The following is an 18,897-nucleotide window of genomic DNA, read 5'->3' as shown; positions in this document are numbered from 1 at the left end:
CACACGCACGCACACACACAAAAGCATAAATCACTCCAATGGCATCCTCGTCCTGCACAGCGTACAATAGGCTAAGATTTACACCCATGTCTAAGCATGGCCTGCAATCTGGAACCACTCCACAATGTCAACCCTCAAATTGGGTATTGATTTTACGATGAGGATATGAATCACGTGTTGCAAACACTGTTTAGAAAGATGAGGATATGAATCACGTGTTGCAAACACTGTTTAGAAAGATGAGGATATGAATCACGTGTTGCCAACACTGTTTATATATATTTATAATAATATGATTTGGATTAGAGCTGAAATGCAGTTGAAGATATTTGTTTAGGTACTGTAAGGAAATAAATGCATAGGTGCCATTAAAAATTGAGTAATCATGATACAATGTATAGTATGAAATTACATTGAAAGAGATTCTCGGGTTTCCCTCTTGACAAACCATATCATTAAAAAACAGTATAGTAATAGTAATACACTGAAGATAAGTGTTTGAGGAGAATCTTTCTGACATTAGAATGCCGCATTGTGAAAATGATGTCTTCTATCATAACATTTTTTATAAGCTGGAAATAAAGATACCTCCGACCAGAATTTCTGGAAAACCTGGTAATTTTGGGAAGGTTACCGACATTTTCCAATCCTATCCTCTGTTTTTGGGATGTGATTAGTTTACAAAAAGCACCCACTTGTTGGTTATTCATGTGCAGAAAGATTGAGCACTCAACCATTACTAGGGTTTATTTTCAATGCTTTATATGAATACAGTATAATTTCCATTCTATAGCCAACATTAATAATACAACTCTTTCAAAGTAGTCCAAGTCTTAAAAGCAACCAGTCAAAATAAAACAAATACTTTTCAATGCAAGAATGTCTGTGGAGGATTGGATAAAGTGACGAGGTACATATCAGTACCTTTACGTCTATCTATGCCTTTTAAATGGACTTCTGAGATCTGGTCTGCTTGGTCTGCTTCCCAAATGGCACTCTTTTCCCTATTTAGTGCACTTCTTTACCCATACTGCAGTAAATAGTGAATAGGGTGCCATTTGGGATGCAGCCCTTCACTCAGCTCTTGGCATATAACTGTAACAGAAAGCTATTAGTTAATAGGCCTTCACTTCTCAGCCAATTAGGCTCTGAGACGTTGTATAAAAACTTAGCCAGATAGGAACCTCTTCCTCAAGAACAGCTCCTTCATGAATGCCAGGAAGGTTATTATCAAGCTCCTCTAGTGAGGAAAACAGACAGCCATAGTCTGGCTTAATTGAACGATTTTAAGAATGGCAGTCTAGTGTGGTAGACAGTATTATTTTCTTTGAATTTACTTTTAAATGTCACTGACTGAGTTGTCTGAATAACTGAAACACAAGGTGACAGTGTGAGAATGTTTACTATCTAGTGTGTGTCCCAAATTACACCCTATTCCCTAGTTAGTGCACTACTTTTGACTCGGGCCCATAGAGCACTGGTCAAAAGTAGTGCACTATACAGTATGCCATTTGAGATGCACATCTAGATTCATTTCCGGAAAGAAATGTCATCATGCTCAGTTTGCTTTTCAGAGATGACTGGCTACATCATGACTGTTGTTGAAGCTCTGAATCATATTCATAAATCAATGGAGTTGAACAACATATTTAGATGACAGTTATAGTTTTGGTTGGTATGAAACAGGATAATTGCCCATTGAATGGACTCATGGTTTCCTTGTGGCTAACATTTCTAATCCATGTGCAAATGCTCAATTAGAGAAGGTGATTCAAACTACAGGGTGATCAGCTGCTGCAACATTAGAGCTGAATACTGTGCAAATGATGACAAAGGACAGCCTATTGAATAAATGGTCATTATGAACGTACTGTGTGTAGGCTGGGCATTTGAACTCATCTAGTTTCTATCCTGTCTGAGACAATAGAATAAAACAGAATAGAATAGGCTTGTACTGCATTAACAGTGTATGTCTCAGAGATGGACCTAAAAGTACCCATTTGCTTTCAAATGGGTATTATATTAAAATTAAAATACATTGTATAAACTGCCTTCATTTTGCTAGACCCCTGGAAGAGTGTGAATGGGGATCCATAATAAATACAAGTACAAATAGCAGCAGGGGTTATGGTTCAATTCCTGCATGGGACACATGTATTGAATATGTGTCCCTGTCCATGTTGACAGTTCTGTTTGTTGCTTTGAGTAAATGAGTCTGCTACTCTTCTTCACTCCACTCTACTCTACTCTGCTCTGCTCTAGAACACTGTTTCATAACAGAACCACATAATCAGCTTGTCTCCTAACAGGGGAGAGATGTAAACAACAGTGTAGAGGTCAGCTCTGAGCACCAGTCAGTCAATAGCAGTCAGCAGGTGAGCCTGTCTTTCTGTCTGCTGCGTGGCAGACGCCGATCAGCACTGATGTTCCCACCTCACCCATCCACAGGTGGGCTTCCTACATCCATGGATCCTAACCTGTCCAAGTCCGTCTGGACTGGTCAACGGCTGCCTCGTCAACAGCTCAGTTGGTAGAGCATGGCGCTTGCAGCTCTCGGATAATGGGTTCGATACGTAAACTATATGCACGCATGACTAAGTCACTTTGGATAAAAGCGTCTGCTTAATTAAATATCATTGTTCTAATAATAATAATAACACACTCTACCACATTCTCAGAAATAAGGGTACAGTTAGGGTACAATTCTGTTCTCTGGGGTACAAAAATATCAAAATGTTAAGGTACATGTGTGGATAATCTAGTATAATGGAAGATTTTGTCTCTGGTACTGGAGCATTGTCACCTTCCAGGACTTGTTGAGATTTTGTGTTGTCAAGTTTTACTTTTCAGCTCTTCTCAGTTGGCTTCAGGTGAGGTAAGGTGCCTCAATGTGGGGAGAGTGACATCCATCATTTTATGTAGTCATTTGTACAAATTCATAAAATGTATATAATTAAATACAGTATCATATCTGAATGTTTCCGAACTTCGGTCTTCCAGTACCCCCAACAGTACATACTTTTGTTGTGGTCATGGACAAGCACACCTATTTACTATAACAAAAGTGTGTGCTGTTCGGGGGATTTTATTTATTTAACTAGAAAAGTCAGTTGAGAACAAATTATTATTTACAATGACAGCCGACACCCTATGGTATACCCAATTACAGCCCAGTTGTGATACAGCCTGGAATCGAACCAGGATCTCTAGTGACACCTCTAACACAGTGCCTTAGACCGTGCCACTTGGGAGCCCCATTAGTATTCAAGGACTGGAGTTGAGAAATACTGTCATATAATATATCAACTTAGATAGTTCTCTGGAAAGCTCCAGAGCTCATAGGCTTCCTGGCTGTTGTGCTAATGAGAGGTACCGTTTCATAGTGTGTGTAGCTCTCTCACATTGTCACATTCTGACCTTAGTTCCTTTGTTTTGTCTTTGTTTTAGTATGGTCATGGTCATGAGTTGGGGTGGGCAGTCTATGTTCTTTTTTCTACCATTTGGGATTTCTGTGTTTGGCCTGGTATGGTTCTCAATCAGAGGCAGCTGTCAATCGTTGTCCCTGATTGAGAACCATACTTAGGTAGCCTGGTTTCACCTTTGAGTTGTGGGTGATTATTTTCTGTTAAGTGTATGTCACGATTCAGAACTGTTTTGGTTTGCCTTTGTTATTTTGTTTTAGTGTTCTCGGTTTACTAAATATATGATGAACACTTACCACGCTGCGCTTTGGTCCTCACCTCATTCCAACGACGGCCGTTACACACATAAAATCATTTAGACCCAATCAGATGCCAGTGGAACTAAGCAGTCTGCTGTTTTGATGGGTTGGCTGACAACGTCACGAAAATGAAGCGCGCATCGATGTGGCCGCAAGCAGCGTATTGTTATGATTCTGAACGATCAGATAGCTAGCAACAATGACAAGAAGCTGCCATTTAGGGAATCGTAGGTGGCTTATTTCAGCTTGTTTTATCTTGTTCTTTATACCATGTCTTGTTTTGACTGATTTCATGTCATTGCTAATATTGGCTAGCTAAGTAACCAACAACTGTAACAATGTATTTGAGAGACAACAGGTGTTCATTGTGTAAGACATTGAAATTGAATGAGTAGAATAGAGATACCCATTCAAGTCTATGTTCTGTGATGGGTGGACCGGTGGCCATTTTGAATATACCAATGAATGGATCTCCATTCTCGTTTTGATATTTCTATGGGTTAGAGATGTGACCTTATAATACACACAGATTGACTCAGGCAAAACAGGCTGGTTGTTAAACCTCCAATTGGTGTGGCAGTTGACACAGATGTTCATTAGAGACTTACTACAGTATACTGTAGGCTACTCCCATACACTTTATATTTAACGGATTGTGTCCCTGTTTGTCCCAAATGGCACCCTATTCCCTATAGAGTGCAGTACTTTCATGTTAGAGCATTACGTAGGGAATAGAGTGCCATTTGGAATACACTCGCTCTCTTGCACCCCCTTTCACAGCTGAGGACTGACCTAGGAATTGAGTGTGTTATTCCAAGGAGAAGCTAGCCTTGTGATATTTTGGAATTCATTTTATTTATTGCAGTATTCTCTACACAGCAAAAGGTTACAATATATTCTCATAAATATCTCCAATACAATTCAAGTGCGTATATCATCTTGGTTTTTGGATGAAAATAAATGTATGTATTTAACTACAAAAATAAATAAGCTTTTCAATGTTTTACTGGATTTGTATGCATTCACTGAAAATTCAATTGACTATATAAAAGAAATAGAATTGATACAGCACAAACTACAGTACTCTCCCTATCACTAACGATAACATGAGCATGGACTTAGGGCTCGATTCCATCTGTAGCACTGAAGATCTGAATTGTAGCGTGGTTGAAATGTAAAGTTAATTTCCGATTGAGCTGACATGCATTGTTTACCGTGAATAGAGGGCGTCACGAAAGGGGAAACCTTGCCTTTAAATGTGAATCAAGCTAATATTCTGCGCTACTGCAATCAGTATCAATCAATGCCTTAGATTCCATAATATGAGTGGAAACACACATTAGACCAATATCAATATATAAAGTTTGTATCCCAAATGGCAGCCTATTCCCTATATAGTGCACAACTTTTGAGCAATATCCTGGTCAAAAGTTGTGCAATATAAAAGGAAAATGGTGCCATTAGGAAAGCAATCAAAATATGAAACTCAAAAACCAGCATATCAACACCACTACTACATTCCTATTCATTTCCATACGTCACACAAACAGGTAACACATTTCCTCTTCCACAGAATCACCACATCCACTTGATGAAACGGTATGAGACAATCCTGCACATAATCTCTACTACCTATACCTATGGAAATACCTCTAGAAATACTGTACTGTAAGCATATCAGTCAAAAGTTTAAGGCAAACCTGTTTATGTTTTGTATGGACTCATATACAGGTACAACAACAAGCAGACCTTTTTTTATTGATTTTTAAGCTTTTTTAAGTGCACTTAAAGTGCATTTCTAAGACTTCTTTTCCTCATTGTGCATGCACAGGGAACTAGAGAGAGAAAGGAGGATAGGGTGACTACGTGAGGTATAAAGTGAGAAGAAGTACATCTGATAAAATACTTGCGCTGTCACCTGGTTCACATTCAAATGTCCAGCAAAATACATTATTAACACAAAACAACAATAACATGTAACAGCAACATTTAACATTTAAACACTCTTGACTTCAATATTTGTGATAGTAATGAAACATTTACAAGGACAAACTGACAGGTTTTGAACATGAGACCATCATCTAAAACATGCAGGTTTTTGCTTGTTACAATAAGACACTTCTCTATTACACACAAGAGGACATTACTGTATTATATGTTCTAACACATTCTACATTCTACTGTGACCAAAATATTGCTGAATACCAAAAATAGCTAAGATAATGAATAGATTTCATATGAATTGCATGTGCAAGCCTTGCTGCGTAAGCTATTATATTATTGCACAGTAAAGCCTTGAATGACTGTATTTTATTCTTAATGTTTCTACACTACAACTCGTATACTATAGAAACATACACACAATGATTCACATTACATTATCACCACTTAGTGAGTAAAGCTCAGTTCATCCTACTGAACTGATGCAGTAAGGTAACACAGACATTTTCATTACTCAAAATATTGCGTCACATATACACACATATAGGACATGACAAATATGGTTCACAGCACAAATATACTGATACATAGCAACGGTTGCTACTGAATTAAGAATCATTGAAGTATTTTTTGTCTCAAGCAATGAGCTCCTGTATATCCGTCAACTGTTATTCTTCACATATCATGTATTTAATATAATTTCTTAACAAACGTAAGTAAAAAATATAGAACATTAAAGTGCCTGTCATCCTTTAGACTTTACCTGATAGAAATCCCTTTTTGTCATCGTCCTTATATTGACGATCTTAAACCTAGTTTACTTTAATCCCATTAGTTACAATATGATTGTTTGCATGACAAATGTGAATAATGGTATATTCCGGTATATATTTAGGAGTTGTTTCAACAAAGCTGATGAATATATGTTGAGCGTACATACACTGAGATCATTTAGGAGCTAGTTCATTCATCCTCTCGGTGAAGAGGAGCTGTCCGTCACTACAGTGCTGAAATAGGAGGCATGGCTTTAGTTTCCTATTAGTAGACCAGATATCTCTGCTCTGTCTTGACTCCCACACAGTGTCAATGATGAATGAGACTCTACAACTACGTTTTTTTCCATGTTTAATTCTTTGTAGTCATTACAGCTAAATAATTAACTCTTAGTTTTATGTACATAGTTACATAGTTAAGGCTTCATATTTTCTGATTGAATTGAGAGAATAAGTCGTAAAACAAAAACCTGTTTGCACAAACATGAAAATACACACAGGACAACTAGTTAACGCTCCTTTTACGACATACCGGGATGCGGCGGAAGTTGAGTGTGACTCTGAAGCCGTCATAAGCTACATTGGTATGAATTACTTCCCTGTTTTCTGAAGTGTGCTTGGAAGCTTGCTGCCTGCTCCTTGGTTATTCTCAACCGCCTTCGAGGCAGCAGGAGCAGCGCTGCTCTGAGGCTTATTACTCTTCCTGCACAGATCCCTCATCTCTACGAGGCCCTCGTCTAGAGCCTTGATGAACACTGCCGAGCAGGTCTCGGTGCTACCGTGGAAGCTGGTCACGCTGAAGAGGAGGTGGTCTGACTGGGGGTTGTAGCAGCACCCGTAGCCGTTAGGAACAACCGGGCCATAGCAGCAGAACATCTCCACTGTGGTTGGGACCTGAGGAGGATGTATACCAGTTAATACCCATCTACCAGTGGTTAATACCCATCTACCTGCCCCATTATTCAGGGCAGGTGGGGCACCCTTTTGTTGTCTGTTTTGCATGTTATTTTGGCATTAATACGTGTCACATATCAGTTTGTAAACAATGTAAATAATCATTCAGTTAATAAAGCCGCATACAAGCATGGTCTCTTTTTTGCTTTCTTGTGTAAGGCAGCTCCCAAATGCAGGTGTTTCAGCCTAGATCAGTGCTTTCTGTAGTGGAGGGGCAGCCAGCGGACAACACAGAGTGTAGGGATTGGTAATGCCCATCCAAGAAAGCTCAAGATCATTGGATGCAGATAAAATGACGTCAAATCTACCGTAGCTTTGATTGGACTGATCATGTCAATATAATACTTTCAAAATCTTAGCTGGCAAGCTAGACAAGCAGTCATTATCATGAATCAAGTCGACAATCTACTGGCTAATCCTTTTCAATCCTTGTCATTTGAAGAAAAATTATAGATAAAACGTATCGGTGCTCATCGGCTATTGGACATAAACATTCAAATTCAACAATGATGGGTTGGAACAAATCAGGGGCAAGCATTGCAAAGCAGTCAGTAGCCAGCTATTCAGTGGAGAGGGTGTGTAGTCCAAGTCTGGGTTTAAGGGTCTCTTTTCCAAGCTTAAAAAGGATAAACATTCACATGCAACACCATGGACCAGAAAAGGTTGAATACATTGGCCATGCTTTCAATCCAGCATGACTTCTGCCATGTTCAAAACAACTGGAAACTTGGAACTGGGAAATCTCAGACTTCAGTGAATTCAAGACAACTGGAAAAAAACAAGTTCCGACTGAGAAAATATGTTTTGAACGGTCATCCAACTGGGAATTCCGAAGTCGGGAACTCGCGCCTCTTTCTAGAGCTCCAACCTGCCTGAAGATCACTGATATCATGATTCGACCATGTTTTTTTTGAGTTCCCATATGTCTTGAAAGCACCATAAATCCAGAGAATGCCAGACTTTGATGACAAAGTTTGATGACAAAGTTTGATGACAAAATTTGCCCACAACAAGGACCGCCGCGCCACCTTCCTGTTCAAGTGAGCACAGCAGGGGGTGCCGGTACGGAGTCAATGTGCGCGGGTACACGCAGTTGTGGGTGAACTGTGAGTACAGGAGGGGACTAAACACGCACCCCTGAGGGGCCCCATGTTGAGGATCAGCGTGGCAGATGTGTCTGGCCTTACCACCTGGGAGCGGCCCTCCAGGAAGTCCAGGATCTATTTTCAGAGGGAGGTGTTTAGTCTCAGGGTCCTTAACTTAGTGATGAGCTTTGTAGGCACTATGGTGTTGAACGCTGAGCTGTAGTCAATGAACAGCATTCTCACATATATGTTTCATTTGTCCAGATGGGAAAGGGCAGTGTGGAGTTCAATTTCGGTTGTGTTATCTTTGTGGATCTGTTGGGGCAGTATGCAAATCGGAGTGGGTCTAGGATTTCCGGGATGATGGTGTTGATGGTGTTGTTTGAGCCAAGACCGGCCTTTCAAAGCACTTCATGGCTACAGACGTGAGTGCTACAGGGCAGTAGTCATTTAGGCAAGTTACCTCCGCGTTCTTGGGCACAGGGACTATGGTGGTCTGCTTGAAACATGTAGGCATTACAGACTCGGTCAAGGAGAGGTTGAAAATGTCAGTGAAGACACTTGCTCTGAGTACACATCCTGGTAATCCGTCTGGCTCCGCGGCCTTGTGAATGTTCACCTGTTTAAAGGTCTTGCTTGCATCAACTACAGAGAGCGTGATCACACAGTCATCCGGAACAGCTGGGGCTCTCATGCATGTTTCAGTTTGCTTGCCTCAAAGCGAGAATAAAAGGCATTTAGCCCATCTGGTAGGCTCACGTTGCTGGGCAGCTTGCGGCTGGGTTTCCCTTTGTAGTTGGCAATAGTTTGCAAGCCCTGCCATATCCGACGAGCATCAGAGCAAGTGTAGTAGGATTCAATCTTAGTCCTGTATTAACACTTTGCTTGTTTGATGGTTCATCAGAGGGCATAGCGGGATTTCTTACAAACGTCCAGATTTGTGTCCCGCTCCTTGAAAGTGGCAGCTCTAGCCTTTTGCTCAGTGTTAATATTGCTAAAATTGCCACTGCCATCTACTCAGGTATACTCAGGTATACTTTAACTAGGGATTTATAAGTAGGTTATATAAACTGTTACTGATTACTTCATAGATGATTTATATATATATATGTAATAAATAGTTATAACACAATTGGTTGAAATAATATTATTGTCATCTAGCTGCTTGTCAAATACTGAGATTAGAGGTATGCATGCATGATTTTGGATAAAAGCGTCTGCTAAATTGCACATATTATATAGCATATATTATGGCTGCACTAGCAATAGCCACATAGCAAAGTGATGACTAGAGGGTATACCTGACTGGTGGAGAGAATGAACTGGTTACTGGCCACATAGGTTTCATCTGTGAAAATCTCCGGCCTCTCCATCTTGAGCTCTTTTGCGATCTCTCTGAGTCCGAGAAGATGATTGTCTATCCCCAACCCTGTAATAGCCTGTGAAACACCAAGAACCCTTAGCGCTCCATGTAGTTAAGCTAGTTAGGGCCCAATTCAATCAGATCTGTTTTAGCCAACATCTGCATAGCTTTTGGCGGTGTCTGAGGTGGAACTGCGTTAGAGCTGTCAAATCAAAAAGTGGCTACCGGCATTATAACTAAAGCGGACATTGCCACTGGAAGCACAGAGTTGCATTAAGAGAAATCCCATGCAGCCTTGTTTACAAGTTCGAACACTGGAATGTGAGATGTAATCTACACCTCGATTAGGCTGATAGAAATCCTCATTATTTTGTTGAATGATTTTCAATTTCGCGTCATTATTTCTATATAGGCTACACTCTCTCGTTCTGAACCTTTAATGCAAGTGGGGCAGGTGTGGCTTCGTGACAAGGATCACAAGAGCAGCGGTTAATGCTTGATCTGATTGAATCTAGGCCTTGAAAAAGATGTTTCTCTTTATCAAATTGACTTATGCAATGGACAGTTTATTCAAATATCTACACTTACTGTGATTGTGTAATTTGTCTGGGCGTTAATTGCATCCCACAATTTTTTCATCTTTTCAGAATCCTGTCAAATGTAATACAAACAAGATCATAAATAAATAATTACATTAAGTCCTATGAGCTAAATATGATTACTCCACTTTGAACATGTTATGAGAGGAGACAAGGAGTCATATGAGAGATTGTGCTTGAAATATGTAGAGGGATCAGCTGCTTTTGTGTGTGTGTGTGTGTGTGTGTGTGTGTGTGTGTGTGTGTGTGTGTGTGTGTGTGTGTGTGTGTGTGTGTGTGTGTGTGTGTGTGTGTGTGTGTGTGTGTGTGCACTTCTGTGCATTGCTTGTGTGTTTGTGGCTGGAACAACGGACTCTCGGCTCTGGTGGGAGGGAGGCGGTGGCACCAGTTAAGAGGACATGATGAACAGTATAATGGGAGTAGCCCAGTAATTGGGGGACTAAGTAAGAAAAATGACTCACAGAGAGAGATGCCTTCTCGTCCGTCATGGCCTTCACAAAGGCCAGAGCCTCGGAGGTCGCTGAGCGGATGTTGTCCACCCGGCCCTCATGGAAACGACGGATAGATGCACTTTCATAAGTGGACACCAGCCTTCCATTGCATCTGAGAAATCAAAAATAAAATATATATAATTACTGTATATCAATGGAGACACTTCCATAAATTCACTTTATGTGTGACCAACGAAACAAAATTCCTTGAGGTTTGACTGTCATTAATTAGCAAACAATGAATTAAAATTAATAGTGTGCTGATACAGTATAATTTGTCAAAACAACCGACCACATGTTATTTTAGATACATTTCATATAGGTGTACTGTACCTGTAGAATGCCAGCTGTAGAGCCACCTGTATGTATGCATCTGGGCTCATCTTCTGTTTCTTGATGAATTCTTTTCCATAGACCTCAAACTTGTGCACATCCATGTCCAGATCTCTAACCAGCCTGAGGAATAGAAAATATTGATGAATAAGAAACAACGTTTGGATTCAAAATGCATTGGTTATTGTAGTGAGGGGGTAAGATTAAGAGTAGATTACTAGATGGCAGGGCTATGCTGTGTGTGTGTGTGTGTGTGTGTGTGTGTGTGTGTGTGTGTGTGTGTGTGTGTGTGTGTGTGTGTGTGTGTGTGTGTGTGTGTGTGTGCGTGCGTGCGTGCGTGCGTGCGTGCGTGCGTGCGTGCGTGCGTGTGTGTCTTACCTCTGTAGTCTCTCAGCAGAGGCCTTCAAGAGGTCCTGGATGTGAGGTGTGGTCTTCCAGAGCAGTCTAGCAGGAGTAGGAAGCTCCGACACGCTGGTGGCCCTCCCCATCTTGGAGGGACTTCCAGTCCTGTGGAGAGAGCACGTCACATGACTTCCTTAGAATCATGTATTATTATTTATAAATGTATTATTCATCAACAGCATGCTGCTTTATGCCAGACCTCAAATAATAACATTTGATTTGATTTGATTAATACATTAGCTCTAAATGTGAATGATCTGATTTAAGATGTATAATGTAATAAACTGGCTGTTAACTATATTGCACAGAACCCAAAATAGAACCTTGGGGGATACCAGTTGTCAACTCCACATAAATCTACCACCATAAGGATGCATTCATGTTTTGTTCCTTTGCTTACATAAATTTCATCAGGTATTCAGTACATGCCACCAGAACGATGCCCTCGAAGGGTGAGTGCTCGCACACTGTTCCGCAGACTCCGTCCTCCCCTACAATAAACTGAAATAGAGGAGGGTTACACATCCTACATGGAACTGTCTACGCTTCTTTCTATTCCATTCCACGGGCCCAGGGCCTTTATTTATAAGTGTTGATATAGGATCAGGTCAACCCCATCCATATTATCTTATTCTGTATTATCTTCTGTAAAAGGATAAACTGGTCCTAGATAAGCACTCGGACTCCGAGACACTGTATGAATACGGGTCGTGGTGCCATTGGCATGGCCTTACCTGCATTGGCTTGTCATACCAACGGTTCGCCCCCATCTTCTCATGGCCTCCTCCATGGAGCATCAGCAGGGCTCGGCTGGTATCCCCAACCTCCATCCCACTGGGGTTGTCCAGACACAACACACACAGACACTTCTCAATCACAGCCAATGACTCTCTGTTTACCGAATCTAAGGGAGGGAGGGAGGAAGGGAGACAGACAGACTAGGTGAGTTTATGCAAATATATGTGTTCTCATAGTCTTGCCGAGATTTATTTCGAGTTATTACTATGAGGATATTACTACTTGATATCTGCGTTATTATTATAGTTATGATATAATGCAGACTGTAAGGTGTCTGAAGTGAAACCTTTGATGAGCACTTCTCTAGCCTGGGCCCATTCTGTTCTTCCATCAGAGGTCAGCAGACCAAATGGAGGCTGTCTCTCCTCTGAGTTCTCCGCCATCTTCACTATTTTCTCCAACTGGGTTAAGATGTCCATTTCTTTCAGCTTTTTCTTATTTACAACTAGGTCCAACACAAAGAACTGAGAAGAGGGAAAACAAAAATGTTTGTATTAGGATTAATTTTATTGTACCCGAGCGGAAATTTTTCATGAACATGAAAAGTTGTTAGAAAATTTACAGGTTAAAACATACATCTGATTTGATGTGCTTTATTATAGGACCTCAAAATAGATTAATCTAAAGTCCTGCTGTACATCGGTCCATACGGTATCTGGCTAACTAAAGTTCTGCCGTACATCGGTCCATACGGTAGCTGGCAAACTAAAGTCCTGCTCCACATCGGTCCATACGGTAGCTGGCTAACTAAAGTCCTGCTGTACATCGGTCCATACGGTAGCTGGCAAACTAAAGTCCTGCACCACATCGGTCCATACGGTAGCTGGCTAACTAAAGTCCTGCTGTACATCGGTCCATACGGTAGCTGGCAAACTAAAGTCCTGCTCCACATCGGTCCATACGGTAGCTGGCTAACTAAAGTCCTGCTGTACATCGGTCCATACGGTAGCTGGCAAACTAAAGTCCTGCTGTACATCGGTCCATACGGTAGCTGGCAAACTAAAGTCCTGCTGTACATCGGTCCATACGGTTGCAGGCTAACTAAAGTTCTGCTGTACATCGGTACATACGGTAGCTGGCAAACTAAAGTTCTGCTGTACATCGGTCCATACGGTTGCAGGCTAACTAAAGTTCTGCTGTACATCGGTCCATACGGTTGCAGGCTAACTAAAGTTCTGCTGTACATCGGTCCATATGGCAGCTGGCTAACTAAAGTTCTGCTGTACATCGGTCCATACGGTAGCTGGCTAACTAAAGTTCTGCTGTACAACGGTCCATACGGTTGCAGGCTAACTAAAATTCTGCTGTACATCGGTCCATTTGGTAGACGGCGAACTAAAGTTCTGCTGTACATCGGTCCATATGGTAGCTTGCTAACTAAAGTTCTGCTGTACATCGGTCCATACGGTAGCCGGCTAACTAAAGTTCTGCTGTACATCGGTCCATATGGTAGCTTGCTAACTAAAGTTCTGCTGTACATCGGTCCATACGGTTGCAGGCTAACTAAAGTTCTGCTGTACATCGGTCCATACGGTTGCAGGCTAACTAAAGTTCTGCTGTACATCGGTCCATATGGCAGCTGGCTAACTAAAGTTCTGCTGTACATCGGTCCATACGGTAGCTGGCTAACTAAAGTTCTGCTGTACATCGGTCCATACGGTTGCAGGCTAACTAAAATTCTGCTGTACATCGGTCCATACGGTAGACGGCGAACTAAAGTTCTGCTGTACATCGGTCCATACGGTTGCAGGCTAACTAAAGTTCTGCTGTACATCGGTCCATATGGCAGCTGGCTAACTAAAGTTCTGCTGTACATCGGTCCATACGGTAGCTGGCTAACTAAAGTTCTGCTGTACATCGGTCCATACGGTTGCAGGCTAACTAAAGTTCTACTGTACATCGGTCCATATGGTAGCTTGCTAACTAAAGTCCTGCTGTACATCGGTCCATACGGTAGCCGGCTAACTAAAGTTCTGCTGTACATCGGTCCATATGGTAGCTTGCTAACTAAAGTTCTGCTGTACATCGGTCCATACATTTGCAGGCTAACTAAAGTTCTGCTGTACATCGGTCCATACGTTTGCAGGCTAACTAAAGTCCTGCTGTACATCGGTCCATATGGCAGCTGGCTAACTAAAGTCCTGCTGTACATCGGTCCATATGGCAGCTGGCTAACTAAAGTTCTGCTGTACATCGGTCCATATGGTTGCAGGCTAACTAAAGTTCTGCTGTACAACGGTCCATACGGTAGACGGCTAACTAAAGTTCTGCTGTACATCGGTCCATACGGTAGCTGGCTATCTAAAGTTCTGCTGTACATCGGTCCATACGGTAGACGGCTAACTAAAGTTCTGCTGTACATCGGTCCATATGGCAGCTGGGTAACTAAAGTTCTGCTGTACATCGGTACATAAGGTAGCTGGCTATCTAAAGTTCTGCTCTACATCGGTACATACGGTAGACGGCTATCTAAAGTTCTGCTGTACATCGGTCCATACGGTAGACGGCTAACTAAAGTTCTGCTGTACATCGGTCCATACGGTTGCAGGCTAACTAAAGTTCTGCTGTACATCGGTACATACGGTTGCAGGCTAACTAAAGTCCTGCTGTACATCGGTCCATTTGGTAGACGGCGAACTAAAGTTCTGCTGTACATCGGTCCATACGGTTGCAGGCTAAATAAAGTCCTGCTGTACATCGGTCCATTTGGTAGACGGCGAACTAAAGTTCTGCTGTACATCGGTCCATACGGTTGCAGGCTATCTAAAGTTCTGCTGTACATCGGTCCATACGTTAGCTTGCTAACTAAAGTTCTGCTGTACATCGGTCCATACGGTTGCAGGCTAACTAAAGTTCTGCTGTACATCGGTCCATATGGCAGCTGGCTAACTAAAGTTCTGCTGTACATCGGTCCATGCGGTAGCTGGCAAACTAAAGTCCTGCTCCACATCGGTCCATACGGTAGCTGGCTAACTAAAGTCCTGCTGTACATCGGTCCATACGGTAGCTGGCAAACTAAAGTCCTGCTGTACATCGGTCCATACGGTAGCTGGCAAACTAAAGTCCTGCTGTACATCGGTCCATACGGTTGCAGGCTAACTAAAGTTCTGCTGTACATCGGTACATACGGTAGCTGGCAAACTAAAGTTCTGCTGTACATCGGTCCATACGGTTGCAGGCTAACTAAAGTTCTGCTGTACATCGGTCCATACGGTTGCAGGCTAACTAAAGTTCTGCTGTACATCGGTCCATATGGCAGCTGGCTAACTAAAGTTCTGCTGTACATCGGTCCATACGGTAGCTGGCTAACTAAAGTTCTGCTGTACATCGGTCCATACGGTTGCAGGCTAACTAAAATTCTGCTGTACATCGGTCCATTTGGTAGACGGCGAACTAAAGTTCTGCTGTACATCGGTCCATATGGCAGCTTGCTAACTAAAGTTCTGCTGTACATCAGTCCATACGGTTGCAGGCTAACTAAAGTTCTACTGTACATCGGTCCATATGGTAGCTTGCTAACTAAAGTCCTGCTGTACATCGGTCCATACGGTAGCCGGCTAACTAAAGTTCTGCTGTACATCGGTCCATATGGTAGCTTGCTAACTAAAGTTCTGCTGTACATCGGTCCATACATTTGCAGGCTAACTAAAGTTCTGCTGTACATCGGTCCATACGTTTGCAGGCTAACTAAAGTCCTGCTGTACATCGGTCCATATGGCAGCTGGCTAACTAAAGTCCTGCTGTACATCGGTCCATATGGCAGCTGGCTAACTAAAGTTCTGCTGTACATCGGTCCATATGGTTGCAGGCTAACTAAAGTTCTGCTGTACAACGGTCCATACGGTAGACGGCTAACTAAAGTTCTGCTGTACATCGGTCCATACGGTAGCTGGCTATCTAAAGTTCTGCTGTACATCGGTCCATACGGTAGACGGCTAACTAAAGTTCTGCTGTACATCGGTCCATATGGCAGCTGGGTAACTAAAGTTCTGCTGTACATCGGTACATAAGGTAGCTGGCTATCTAAAGTTCTGCTCTACATCGGTACATACGGTAGACGGCTATCTAAAGTTCTGCTGTACATCGGTCCATACGGTAGACGGCTAACTAAAGTTCTGCTGTACATCGGTCCATACGGTTGCAGGCTAACTAAAGTTCTGCTGTACATCGGTACATACGGTTGCAGGCTAAATAAAGTCCTGCTGTACATCGGTCCATTTGGTAGACGGCGAACTAAAGTTCTGCTGTACATCGGTCCATACGGTTGCAGGCTATCTAAAGTTCTGCTGTACATCGGTCCATACGTTAGCTTGCTAACTAAAGTTCTGCTGTACATCGGTCCATACGGTTGCAGGCTAACTAAAGTTCTGCTGTACATCGGTCCATATGGCAGCTGGCTAACTAAAGTTCTGCTGTACATCGGTCCATGCGGTAGCTGGCAAACTAAAGTCCTGCTCCACATCGGTCCATACGGTAGCTGGCTAACTAAAGTCCTGCTGTACATCGGTCCATACGGTAGCTGGCAAACTAAAGTCCTGCTGTACATCGGTCCATACGGTAGCTGGCAAACTAAAGTCCTGCTGTACATCGGTCCATACGGTTGCAGGCTAACTAAAGTTCTGCTGTACATCGGTACATACGGTAGCTGGCAAACTAAAGTTCTGCTGTACATCGGTCCATACGGTTGCAGGCTAACTAAAGTTCTGCTGTACATCGGTCCATACGGTTGCAGGCTAACTAAAGTTCTGCTGTACATCGGTCCATATGGCAGCTGGCTAACTAAAGTTCTGCTGTACATCGGTCCATACGGTAGCTGGCTAACTAAAGTTCTGCTGTACATCGGTCCATACGGTTGCAGGCTAACTAAAATTCTGCTGTACATCGGTCCATTTGGTAGACGGCGAACTAAAGTTCTGCTGTACATCGGTCCATACGGTAGCCGGCTAACTAAAGTTCTGCTGTACATCGGTCCATATGGTAGCTTGCTAACTAAAGTTCTGCTGTACATCGGTCCATACGGTTGCAGGCTAACTAAAGTTCTGCTGTACATCGGTCCATACGGTTGCAGGCTAACTAAAGTTCTGCTGTACATCGGTCCATATGGCAGCTGGCTAACTAAAGTTCTGCTGTACATCGGTCCATACGGTAGCTGGCTAACTAAAGTTCTGCTGTACATCGGTCCATACGGTTGCAGGCTAACTAAAATTCTGCTGTACATCGGTCCATACGGTAGACGGCGAACTAAAGTTCTGCTGTACATCGGTCCATATGGCAGCTTGCTAACTAAAGTTCTGCTGTGCATCAGTCCATACGGTTGCAGGCTAACTAAAGTTCTACTGTACATCGGTCCATATGGTAGCTTGCTAACTAAAGTCCTGCTGTACATCGGTCCATACGGTAGCCGGCTAACTAAAGTTCTGCTGTACATCGGTCCATATGGTAGCTTGCTAACTAAAGTTCTGCTGTACATCGGTCCATACATTTGCAGGCTAACTAAAGTTCTGCTGTACATCGGTCCATACGTTTGCAGGCTAACTAAAGTCCTGCTGTACATCGGTCCATATGGCAGCTGGCTAACTAAAGTCCTGCTGTACATCGGTCCATATGGCAGCTGGCTAACTAAAGTTCTGCTGTACATCGGTCCATATGGTTGCAGGCTAACTAAAATTCTGCTGTACATCGGTCCATTTGGTAGACGGCGAACTAAAGTTCTGCTGTACATCGGTCCATATGGTAGCTTGCTAACTAAAGTTCTGCTGTACATCGGTCCATACGGTAGCCGGCTAACTAAAGTTCTGCTGTACATCGGTCCATATGGTAGCTTGCTAACTAAAGTTCTGCTGTACATCGGTCCATACGGTTGCAGGCTAACTAAAGTTCTGCTGTACATCGGTCCATACGGTTGCAGGCTAACTAAAGTTCTGCTGTACATCGGTCCATATGGCAGCTGGCTAACTAAAGTTCTGCTGTACATCGGTCCATACGGTAGCTGGCTAACTAAAGTTCTGCTGTACATCGGTCCATACGGTTGCAGGCTAACTAAAATTCTGCTGTACATCGGTCCATACGGTAGACGGCGAACTAAAGTTCTGCTGTACATCGGTCCATATGGCAGCTTGCTAACTAAAGTTCTGCTGTACATCAGTCCATACGGTTGCAGGCTAACTAAAGTTCTACTGTACATCGGTCCATATGGTAGCTTGCTAACTAAAGTCCTGCTGTACATCGGTCCATACGGTAGCCGGCTAACTAAAGTTCTGCTGTACATCGGTCCATATGGTAGCTTGCTAACTAAAGTTCTGCTGTACATCGGTCCATACATTTGCAGGCTAACTAAAGTTCTGCTGTACATCGGTCCATACGTTTGCAGGCTAACTAAAGTCCTGCTGTACATCGGTCCATATGGCAGCTGGCTAACTAAAGTCCTGCTGTACATC

General features: G+C 42.6%; 1 protein-coding gene across 1 annotated transcript in view; it reads right to left on the bottom strand.

Annotated features, from left to right (window-relative positions):
- Nucleotides 1-4,557: 4,557 nt before the first annotated feature.
- Nucleotides 4,558-18,897, bottom strand: part of LOC135512031 (choline O-acetyltransferase-like) — a 32,618-nt gene continuing 18,278 nt past the window's right edge. The window contains exons 7-15 of the mRNA XM_064933626.1: nucleotides 12,747-12,924; nucleotides 12,397-12,566; nucleotides 12,063-12,163; nucleotides 11,639-11,767; nucleotides 11,261-11,383; nucleotides 10,898-11,039; nucleotides 10,426-10,488; nucleotides 9,776-9,913; nucleotides 4,558-7,329 (exon numbers count right to left, since the gene is read on the bottom strand). Coding sequence (XP_064789698.1) covers nucleotides 7,027-7,329; nucleotides 9,776-9,913; nucleotides 10,426-10,488; nucleotides 10,898-11,039; nucleotides 11,261-11,383; nucleotides 11,639-11,767; nucleotides 12,063-12,163; nucleotides 12,397-12,566; nucleotides 12,747-12,924 — 1,347 coding nt within the window. The 3' untranslated portion in view covers nucleotides 4,558-7,026. The remainder of the gene's footprint in view (nucleotides 7,330-9,775; nucleotides 9,914-10,425; nucleotides 10,489-10,897; nucleotides 11,040-11,260; nucleotides 11,384-11,638; nucleotides 11,768-12,062; nucleotides 12,164-12,396; nucleotides 12,567-12,746; nucleotides 12,925-18,897) is intronic.

The sequence above is a fragment of the Oncorhynchus masou genome, chromosome 24 (assembly GCF_036934945.1).
Source record: "Oncorhynchus masou masou isolate Uvic2021 chromosome 24, UVic_Omas_1.1, whole genome shotgun sequence".
Classification (NCBI taxonomy): Eukaryota; Metazoa; Chordata; class Actinopteri; order Salmoniformes; family Salmonidae; genus Oncorhynchus; species Oncorhynchus masou.
Note: the sequence above shows the minus strand (reverse complement) of the source record. Positions and strands in the feature narration are given on the sequence as shown.